Consider the following 11,550-nt stretch of genomic DNA (forward strand, 5'->3'; position numbering starts at 1 on the left):
TTTACTAATTTGCCCACTTTCTGTTCCTATGATATAGTTCTACCAATATAGTATCATTTATCAGGACTTTACAATATCTACCTTAATAAAAGATGGAGTCTTGGTTTAATGTCCTGTTTTATTAATCACAATACATGTTCAGAAAATTAATCTGTGTGTGTGGTCACAAACGTGTTGTGCCAAGCAAATGTTGATTTTCATAAATACAAGATGGTATTGTTCAACTGATAAACAAGAATCAATGACAACATAATTCTGATAACTGTGAAGGGACACATTTTAAGAGTGTAAAGAGTTCTGCTATAATACAAATTGGATATACGTGATTGATGATTTGGGTAATGCTATTTCTATTGAATAGATGGAATTGGTTATTAAGTGATTTTGATCACTTAAGTGGAGAACCACTTGAGAGTTACTTTTGAAGTTGACAAGCAAGAGAAAAAGCTCTCTTGGATGAGTGGGAGGTGGAAAGTCTTGGAGAATAAACTTTACACATAGCTTCCCTACCATAAATAGATACGATAGTTCTACATGAATGCAGACCGCTAGTTTCACTGTGGGAGGCCAGTGGAAGTTGCCAAGCAATTGCTTCTATTGACTCATATGCAGCGAAATTTTGTTACAAAATGTGCCTACAGGCTTTAGTATTTTTAGATTGCAGTAAAAATGAATTTAAGCTATTTAAAACACATCTTTTCAAAAACCTACAAGAAGAATAACTTTGATTTTGCGAGTGTGAAATATCCTAGCCTCTCTTCCGATTGTTTTTATGATGTGATTTTCTATAAACCAAGATTTCATAGGAATGCAACTATTGCCGAACTTCCTCTACTAATATGGCTAGGACATAATGAATGTGAGGCACCTAGTGAGCTTTGAGGATCAAAGGGACCTGCTGTACAAATCCAAGAATCCCTGATGCTGTCAGCATAGATAGATAAAGATAGTTATAAAGGCAAATGGAATACTTGTCTTCATTACCTGGGGCATGGAATACAGAGACGGGGTCAATATAGTACAATATTGGTTTGGCCATTGTTGCAGTACTGTGTGCGGTTTTGGTCTCTTGTGCTATAGGAAGAACGTAATTGCTCTGGAGCAGATGCAGAGGATGTTGCCTGGGATGGGGTTTTTCCGTTATAAGGGGAGACTGGATAAGCTGTTTTTTTTCTCTCTCTTGTTTTGCAGTGGAGAATGCTGGGGAGAGGCCAGATTGAGTTATACAAAATTTTGAGGAGCATGGAAAGAATGTATAATAGGAAATTTTTCCCCACAGCAAAGGTGTCTAAAATCAGCTGGCGCAGGTTTAGAATAGGGGTAGAAGATCTGGAGGCGATCTGAGGAAGGTTATTTTTCAGCCAGTGTGTTTGGAGTCTACCTGACCTGAGCGATAGACGCACGTGCTCTCAACAATTAAGTATCTGGACAAAACTTGAACTGAATGCATCGACTTCAGGCCAAGTACTGCCAGGTGGGTTCAGTGAAGATGATTATCATGGATGTTCTGAGCCAAAGACGTGTCTATATTTTGTATGACTCTGGATTTTGGGAACTTACTGGTAGCACATGTGGGGAAAGCATTTTGTTGAAGGAGCTTTGGATAGTTGGCACATTGTGTCCTCCAACTACAGTATACTGAGAGCACAAATCAAGTGTTCTATTTCTCTTTGACTTTGAGGAACTAATGGTGTAATTTCAGCTGTATGAAACTTTGGTCAGGCTGTATTTAAGGTATTGTGTGCAGTTCTGGCCACTGCCTTACAGGAGGAATGTAAAGGTTTTGGAGAGGATGTGGACTGCACTATGATGTCTGGATTAGAGGGTATGAGCTGTAAGGAGAGGCTAGACAAACGAGCGTTATTTTCTCTGGAACATTGGCAGTGGCGAGGTGACTTGAAGGAAGTACTTAAAATGATGAAAGACACAGGTATGGTCAATAGAGTTCTTCTCTCAATTGAATTCTGCAAATACTGGAAGACACAGGCTTAATGTTAGAGGGGGAAAACTTAAGGGAGATTGATGGGAGAAGATTTTTTTGGGCAATGGTTGTTGCCTGGAACACGTTGCCAGGGGAGATGGTTGAAGCAGATATGATAGTGATTTCTAGGAGGCATTTAGACAGATGGAGGGAATGGAGGAATACAGACCATGTTTAGGTGAATAGGATTAGCTTAGATTGGCATTATGGTTGCCCTAAACATGGGCTGAAGGCCTGTTTCACATACTTGATTTTTTTCTCACTTTTTGAGACCATTTTGTGGATACAGTCCTATTCTGTTTTTAAACAGGGAATATTTTGATGTTGGTACTTAGTGTTAAGTGGTTGAGCTTCCTTATTGTTTGAGATGGTCATGTATGAGCACTTGTGCAGCAAATGGGCTCACTCATTTCACTCTTAGCTGGATGTGTGTAGCTGGATTTTTGACTGTGTTCATGTCTTACTAGATTAGCCACCCAAGGTAAGATTCGTTTAGCTTTAATTGTCACATGTACATCGAAACATACAGTGAATTTTGTCATTTTGCGTAAACGACCAGCTCAGTCTGAGGTTTGTGCGGAGAGTAGTTTGCAAGTGTCGTCATGCTTCCACCGCCAACATAGCACACCCACAACTCACTAACCCTAGCCACACGTCTTTGGAATGTGGGAGAAAACCAGATCACTCCGAGGAAACCTACGAGGTCACAGGGAGAATGTGCAAGCTCCTTACAGATTCCTATCAGCAATTGTTGGCACTTTAAAGCAACTGCACTAACTACTACACTACGGTGCTGTGGCCACTGTTAGGTTAGGTTAACACAGAATATGACATTGGAACACAAGTTACATTTATTCTGATGGTATCAAGCAAATGGGTGACTTTGCATTTCCGTAATGGAACTAAAGGACAAATATTGTAGTGCACAAAGTCTATTTCACAAATAGTCCCATAGTAGCATATATCAAAAATCCCTTGTGGAAACAGGCAGAGCTTCAGCATCCAAAAGTTGTCCCATCAAACTGACTCAGCTGGGCAAGAATGAAAAAGAAATGGCCTTGCCTTCTTCCCAAGCTCAGGCAAAAAAATGGTTGCAGCCCCAAGGGAATAATGCTCTCTTTCCAAAGAAGATGGTTACTATGTGCTAGCAGGTCTATTAGTCTTATTCATTTAATGCCTTTCTAATATTTTGGAAAAAATGCGTACTTCTATTGTTGACTTCCTCCCCTTGAGTATACTTTGTTGTATATTGATGTTGCTAAGGCTAATGCATTTTTACTCTTAAACAGGCACCTCAGTTAGTGCAAGGCCTTGCCTCCAGGAACATTGTAAAAATTGCTGCGCATCCTGATGGTCAACATTTTCTGGCTTTGTCTGCTGCTGGGGAGGTGTTCTCTTGGGGCTGTGGTGACGGAGGAAGACTTGGCCATGGAGATACTGTGTATGTATTAAACAACTTTTAAATTGCACTAATATGAAACAATTAACTAGGTGATGACAGAGAAGTGGAATTTGATAGTATTTACTTTTGTGAACTTCTTACCAAGATGAATGATGATTAACTGGTGGTGGCATCCGTTAGTCTTGCGAGACCATGGATCTGCGCCTGGAAAGTCTTGCTTCAGTCTGTGTTAGAGCAGCGTCTGTTGTGGCTGTAGAGGCCCACACGGGAGTGTTAGTCTCGGCTGCATCGACTGCACTTGAAGGCACTGTCCTCCAGTGTTGTCTTGGTGCTGTTTTTCCGATGACTGTGCTTTTCTTCGGCAGCAAGCCTCAGCTTCTCTTCTCCTCTTTTTAGACCACTGCGTAGTTCCAGCCTCCAGTGAGAGTGATCGCTTGCGATGTTTTCCCGCCCCTCGACGTTCATTTTCAGTAACTTCATGTCTCTCTTGCAAACATCTTTGAAATGAAGATGGGGCCGCCCTTGTGCTCTCTTGCCGGAGGCCAGTTCCCCATACAGCAGGTCTTTCGGAATCCTCCCGTCTGACATGCGGTGCACGTGGCCCAACCGGAGACGGCGTTGTTGGAGCAGGGTGAAGAGGCTGGGTATCTGGGCGTGGGCCAGGACCTCATTGTTGGTGAGTCGGTCAGTCCACGTGATGTCCAGGATGCATCTCAGGCTGCGAAGGTGGAAGGCGTTGAGACGCCGCTCTTGTCTGTAGTAGAGACTCCAGGTCTCGCTGCCGTAAAGCAGTGTGCTGAGGACGCAGGCCCTGTAGACTGCAACTTTGGTGTGCGTCGTCAGCTTTCTGTTCTCCCAGACTCTCTTTGTCAGCCTGGCGAATGTTGAGGCTGCTCGTCCGATCCGTCTGTTGATCTCGGGGTCTGGGGAGAGACTGTCCGTGATGGTGGAGCCAAGGTACGTAAACTCATGGACTACCTCCAGCACATAGTTGTTGATGGTGATGGCAGGGGGTGCTTAACGCCTTGGCCCAACACATTGGTCTTCTTCAAGCTGATGGTCAAGCTGAAGTCCCTGGCAGGCTCTTGAGAAGCTGTCCATGAGGCGTTGCAGTTGCTCTTCAGAGTGTGTTGCTGGTGCCGCATTGTCTGCAAACAACATGTCCCTAATGAGTACTTCGCGAACCTTGGTTTTCGCCCTCAGCCAGGACAGACTGAACAGCCTCCCGTCTGATCTGGTGTGGAGGTAGACACCATCAGTTGATGTTCCAAAGGCGTGCTTCAGCATGACTGCAAAGAAGATGCCAAACAGGGTGGGGGCAAGTGCACAGCCCTGCTTCACACCGCTGTGGATACCTCCGAAGAAGAGCCGTCGACGGATGATTAACTATTTACTTAATAATTACGTGCTTTCACTTTCAATGTAGCAGTTTTCTATTAGTTAACTGCAGGAAAAGATGCAATTTGAACTACCACCCACTCCATGGCAACGGAGTTCCCACAGTCTTAGCAGGATATGTTTATTGTACTTTTTGTCTGTGCAGCAAGTTCTGGGTCCTTTCCTGTTGTTGAGATTGCTAATTCAAAAATAATTACGTCCTTTTAACAGAAGCCACAGGAAACTGGACTCCCACTTTTCATAACAGAATTGAATTAAATGCAACTTAATTAGAAATTTGTGGAAGCCTTTATAACTTTAAAATGAATGGCATTTTTACATGTAGTCTGATTACAAATCTAAATTATTCATATATACTGAATGGATTAAAAGCCTTGATAATGCAGGAGTGTAATTGACAGTATGACACTTAAGCACTATTAATGCTAACTGATGTGACAGTAGGGGATTTGAGGAAAAAACATTTTTCCTTTGACAAGTATTTCCAGCATTCTGTTTTTATTTAATCATTGGTTGTGTTTTTTCATGTAATTCTGTGTTTTGAACAGATCTCTCGAAGAACCGAAAATGTTGGCTTCCTTATCAGGGAAGCAAGTGGGAAAACATGTTGTCCATGTGGCTTGTGGAAGCACATACAGTGCAGCTATAACCTCAGAGGGTGAACTTTATACATGGGGCAGAGGAAACTATGGCCGGCTTGGACATGGTACTGATGCGTTTCATTTACTGAAAGTTATGCAGCATATTTCTAATATTAAAAGCTAGACTTTGAGTAAAGCAATACCTTTGTTTCACAGAGTTACACCAAATACTTTGCACTGGAATTATAATAAGTTGATATTTTAAATTTTCAGTAAATTTGTTTATATTGGAATAAATGGAATTAATGTTCCTTTGATTGAGAAAAGGGTAAATGTTTCTTGAAGGTAATATCTAATATATTTTTCAGTTGGTCTTTAGCATTAACTTCTTTAAAAGTTAACTTTTTATTGGTTATTCATGGTCTTATTGAATGGTTCAAATCCAAGTCGGAGTTTATGGTAATATGACTGTTTATATATGCAACCAAATGAAACAGTGTACCTCTGGATCACTGTGCATCCACAATACATACAATATATCACTCACACCACATAAAACAAAGTATCACCACAAATAAGTTAACAAAATATAATTCATAAATGCATGTGAAGTGCACAGCATACTGTAGGTAAACAGTTAACAGAGTAATTAACAGCTCGCTATCTTGGTGATGAGAACTCTAGTGGCAGGGCACTCATTAGTTTCATTGCCTGAGGGAAGAAGCTGTTATCCAGTCTGGCAGTCCTCACCCTGATGCTCCTTTGCCTCCTTTCTGATGGTAACATGCCAAAGAGATTGTAGAGATCCTGAACAATACTTAGGTCCCTTTGTATACGATGCTCCCAGTAAATATTACAAATAGTGGGGAGCGAGACCTTGGTGAACCCCTCAGCAGTTTTGTCTGAACAGTCAATGAAAATTTTTTCATTGGTCACAACAGAATTGAAAAGATATTATTTGTGCAGATTTACAATTATGATGGAGCCTAATTAGAAGAATTCTCCCACTTTATGCTTTTAGAGGCTGTTTTTAAAGATTAGCTTATCACGTGCATCAAGACATACAAAATGATGCATTGCACTGTGTCAACAACCAACGCAGTCTGAGAATTATGCCTGAAAGGGTCACCATGTTACTGGCACCAAGGCAGCATGCCCACTTTTTACTAAGCCTAATCCGTACGTCTTTCGAATGTGGTAGAAAACCAGAGCACCCAGAGGAATCCTACATGGTCACAGGGAGAAAGTACAAGCTCATTATAGACTGGCAGGAATTGAACCCCAACTGGCGTTCGCTGGTGCTGTAATGTAGTTGAGCTAACTGCTGTGGGTAGAGTTGTATTTTTGTAAGCTTAACTGTTATCAGAGTAAACAAAATACAGGCATATATACAGTTGCAAGAAAGAATTTGTGAACCCTTTGCAATTACCTGGTTTTCTGCATTAATTACTCATGAAATGTGGTCTTATCTTCATCTAAGTCATAATAATAACCAAACACAATCTCCCTAAACTAATAACACACAAATAATTGACTTCTTGTCAATACTAAGTACACCATTTAAACATTCATGGACTAGGTTCAAAAAAAGTATGTGAACCTCTGGGGTAATGCCTCTACAAAAGCTATTTGGAGTGAGATGTTCCAATCAATGAGATGAGATTGGAGGTGTGGGTTGTAAAGGTGCCCTGCCCTATTTAAAAAAAAAAGGACATGCAAAGTCAGGTTACTGACAAAACCTGCTCTTCTCAAGAAAGATCTGTTTATGTGCACCTTATCTCAACCAAAACAACTTTCAGAGGACCTTAGAAGAATTGTAGAGATGCATAAAGCTGGACAAGGCTACAAAAGTATTTCTAAAGACCTGAGTGTTCATCAGTCCACAGTAAGAGAAATTGTCTCCAAATGGAGGAAATTCAGTACTGTTACTACTCTTCCTATGAATGGACATCCTGCAAAGATCACACTGAGAGCACAATGTGCAGTACTGAAGGAACATTGAAACATTGCTGCATGTCTCAAGTTTGCCTCAAGTTGACCACGTGGATGTTTCACAACACTTCTGGGACGATTTTCTGTGTACCGATGAGACAAAAGTTGAACTTTTTGGCAGAAATGCATTCCACTACATTTGGAGGAAAGAGGGAACTGCATACCAATACCAAAACTTAATCCCAACTGTGAAGCATGGTGGAAGGAGCATCATGGAATGGGGCTGTTTTGCTGTCTCAGGGCTTGGACAGTTTGCATTCATTCAGGGAACAATGAATTAAATTTGTATCAAGACAATTTACAGGAGAATGTCAGGGTAGCGGTCTGTCACCTGAAGTTTAATGGAAGTTGGATGATGCAACAAGGCAATGATCCGAAACACATAAGTAACTCAACAACAGAATGGTTTAAAAAGAAATAAACTTGTATTTTGGAATGGCCAAGTCAGAGCCCAATTGAGTTGCTGTGACATGACCTGAAGAGTTCTGCTCATGCAAGGTATCCCAGAAATATTGATGAACTGAAGCAGTTTTGTATGGAGGAATGGTCTAAAATTCTTCCTTGGTGTTGTGCAAGTCTAATCAGCAGCTACAGGAAACGCTCGGTAGAAGTTATTGCTGCTAAATGAGGTTCTACCAGTTATTAAGTACAAGGGTTCACATTTTTGCAACCTGGACTGTGAATGATTAAACATTCACAGTCATGTGTTTTATGAAGACATGAAAAGTACAATTATTTGTGTGTCATTAGTTTAGGCAGATTGTGTTTGTCTATTATTGTGACTTAGATGAAGATCAGACCACATTTTATGAGTAATTAATTCAGGAAGCCAGGTAATTGCAAAGAGTTCACAACTTTTTCTTGCAACTATATGTAGCCGGAGCGCTTAAGACTTTTACACAGTACTGTATTTGTCAATGTGGAGTGGAGACTGAGTTTGTAGATCTGGTTGGAGCAAAGAATGTTGGGGATGTTGAAGGTGGAATGCCGTGTTCGGGGTGTGGATCAGCTGGCAAAAGAGGAGTGCCGGGCAAAGGGGGGGGATGCTTGTGGTGTCGCAAGGGTGCAGACACACCTGTCCCTGAGAAACCAGGCAAGGTAATTTGATTCTAAATAATTAGTTTATTGATCATTACAGAATGTCTCTCTGGTGCTTCCCACTCCCTCTCCTCTCCCTTCCCCTTTTCCCAACCACGATTCTCCTCCCCCTACCTCCTTCCCACGCTCGGTAGAGACCCATATCAGAATCTGGTTTATCATCACTCACATGTCATGAAATTCGGTTTTTTTTGCGCAGCAGTACAGTGCAATACATAAAATTACTACAGTACCGTGCAAAATGGATGACAAGGCACCCTAGCTGTAGATATGTGTCTATGACTTTTGCACAGTACTGTAGATCTGTTAACATTTTGAACAAATAGGAGCCCTTTCATGTGTTGAGTCTCTACTGTCCTAGGGTCAAGTGAAGATCAGACTACACCAATACTTGTGGCTGGATTGAAAGGAGTAAAGATTGTGGATGTTGCATGTGGTAGTGGCGATGCCCAGACATTGGCAGTGGCTGATAATGGTAAGTAATACTTATTCATCTGCTGCAATCCTGTTTCAAGCTGAGCCACAATAGTAGTAGACGGGCTGTCAAATGTATGTTATGTATGGCTATTCTCATGAAGTACTTTTCCATAAACATAGAAACATAGAAAATAGGTGCAGGAGTAGGCCATTCGGCCCTTCGAGCCTGCACCGCCATTTATTATGATCATGGCTGATCATCCAACTCAGAACCCCGCCCCAGCCTTCCCTCCATACCCCCTAACCCCCGTAGCCACAAGGGCCATATCTAACTCCCTCTTAAATATAGCCAATGAACTGGCCTCAACTGTTTCCTGTGGCAGAGAATTTCACAGATTCACCACTCTCTGTGTGAAGAAGTTTTTCCTAATCTCGGTCCTAAAAGGCTTCCCCTCTATCCTCAAACTGTGACCCCTTGTTCTGGACTTCCCCAACATCGGGAACAATCTTCCTGCATCTAGCCTGTCCAATCCCTTTAGGATTTTATACGTTTCAATCAGATCCCCGCTCAATAAATAATGACATATCCAAATGATGAAATATCATTAAAGGCTGTAAAATCAAAAATTAATCTGTTGAGTAGCATTATTGATGCTTTGGTTGGCTTGTAGGTTTCTGTGGAAAAATTGGCTGTATGGCTTACTGATCTTTAGTACCTCAACTTTATCACTGTACATTGGTAAACTATATGATTGTATAATGTACTCTTTTATGGAGAACTCTTTGCAGCAATTGTGATGATATTTGGGGATATACAGCACTGTGCAAAAGTCCTAAGCAGAAATATATATAGTTTCTATGACTTCTGCACGGTACCGTATGTTATGTTTTCCCAATTTCCAAATAACACTTAATACTACTGAATTAATACAAAGTTAAGTACTCTTTTTTTCTGTTTCCCAACCACCTTTCTTTTTTAACCAATATACAGTACTGTTCAAAGGTCTTAGGCACCCTAGCTATATATATATGTACCTAAGACTTCTGCATGATACAGTATATGATGAACTTCAAATGGGGTAGAATTATACAATTTAAGGTGGAAGTTGTGATGTCATTTACTAAGACATATAAAATTCTCTTAAAAAGCTGCTTTTTGATATAGTTTATTATTCTGTATTAAATCATTTTGTTTATATCGTGTGGATAGCCAGAGGCTTTTTCCTAAGGCTAAAATGGCAAACACGAGGGGGCATAAGTTAAGGTGCTTGGAAGGATGTACAAGGGGCATGTCAGAGCTAAGTGTTTTTTTTTACACATAGTGTGGTGGGTGCATGGAATGCAATGGGAGTGACAGTGGTAGAGGCGGATACAATAGGGTCTTTTAAGAGACTCGTGGAGTTTAGAAAAATAGAGGGCTGTGCGGTAGGGGAATTCTAGGCAGTTTCAGGAGTAGTTACATGGTCGGCACAACATTGTGGGCCGAAGGGCCTGTAATGTGCTGTAGGTATCTATATTATTAGCGTAGACAAAGAAAAAGAAATGATGAGATAAATGTACTTTATTAAATGTAGTTGTGTATTCTGTTTTGGTTCTGTTATTGCTGTATGTTTAAAATTTAAATTTTGTGTAGTTTCTGTGAATGCTTTATCTGCTGCTTGATCTTTTCTGTTCCAGAAGAATTATGTGACTTTAATGTGTATATTAATTTCTGTGTAGGCCAAGTATGGTCCTGGGGAGATGGGGATTATGGAAAATTGGGCAGAGGCGGCAGTGATGGCTGTAAAACTCCCAAGTTGATTGAGAAGCTTCAGGATCTTGATATCATCAAAGTGCGCTGTGGCAGCCAGTTTTCGGTTGCTATCACGAAGGATGGACAGGTTTACACCTGGGGAAAAGGTGATACCCAACGACTTGGACATGGAACTGAAGAGCATGTGCGATATCCTAAATTATTGGAATGTCTTCAGGGTTGGTATTGCCTTGCTTCAACTTATTAATGGTTAATCCCCTATACTTTTGCTTTTAATATTTAAGTGATCTCCTGTCTGGTCTTATCCCTTTCATCTCCATAAATTGAGTTTTATTTAAAATTCTGCTGACTATATCCTAACTAGCACCAAATTCTCATCATTCATTCATCACCCTGTGATTACTTACCTATATTGACTCAATTTTTAAAAATTCTCCTTTCAGCTTAAAATCCTTCCAATACGTCTCTCGTGACCTTCCCATCCCAACCTACTCTCAGTGGCCATTTTATTAGGTATACCCCGTTAATGCAAATATCTAATTGGTCAGTCATTTTGCAGCAACTCAATGCATATGAGTATACAGATACGGTCAAGAGCTGCAGTTGTTCAGGCCAAACATCAGGGTGGGAAAGAAGTGAGATCTATGTTTCTTTGACAGGGTCATGTTTGTTAGTGCTGGACTGGGTGATTTGAGTATTTCAGAAACTGCTGATCTTTTAGGATTTTCATGCAAAATGGTCTCTACAGTTTTCAGAGAATGGTGTGAAACCCAGAGAACATCCAGTGAGCTGCAGTTCTGTTGGCGAAAATGCCTTGCAAATGAGAGAGGTCAAAGGGGAATGGCCAGACTGGTTCAAGCTGGCAGGGAGACATCAGTAGCTTAAGTAACCACGTGTTGCAAAAGTGGTGTGTAGAAGAACATTTCTG

General features: G+C 41.0%; 1 protein-coding gene across 7 annotated transcripts in view; it reads left to right on the forward strand.

The window, feature by feature from the left end:
- herc2 (HECT and RLD domain containing E3 ubiquitin protein ligase 2) overlaps nucleotides 1-11,550 on the forward strand; it is a 231,142-nt gene that overhangs the window by 56,159 nt on the left and 163,433 nt on the right. For all 7 annotated transcript variants that reach the window (XM_072262724.1, XM_072262731.1, XM_072262725.1 and 4 more), the window contains exons 11-14: nucleotides 3,271-3,422; nucleotides 5,330-5,487; nucleotides 8,814-8,927; nucleotides 10,589-10,840. In XM_072262724.1, coding sequence (XP_072118825.1) covers nucleotides 3,271-3,422; nucleotides 5,330-5,487; nucleotides 8,814-8,927; nucleotides 10,589-10,840 — 676 coding nt within the window. The remainder of the gene's footprint in view (nucleotides 1-3,270; nucleotides 3,423-5,329; nucleotides 5,488-8,813; nucleotides 8,928-10,588; nucleotides 10,841-11,550) is intronic.

The sequence above is a fragment of the Mobula birostris genome, chromosome 7 (assembly GCF_030028105.1).
Source record: "Mobula birostris isolate sMobBir1 chromosome 7, sMobBir1.hap1, whole genome shotgun sequence".
Classification (NCBI taxonomy): Eukaryota; Metazoa; Chordata; class Chondrichthyes; order Myliobatiformes; family Myliobatidae; genus Mobula; species Mobula birostris.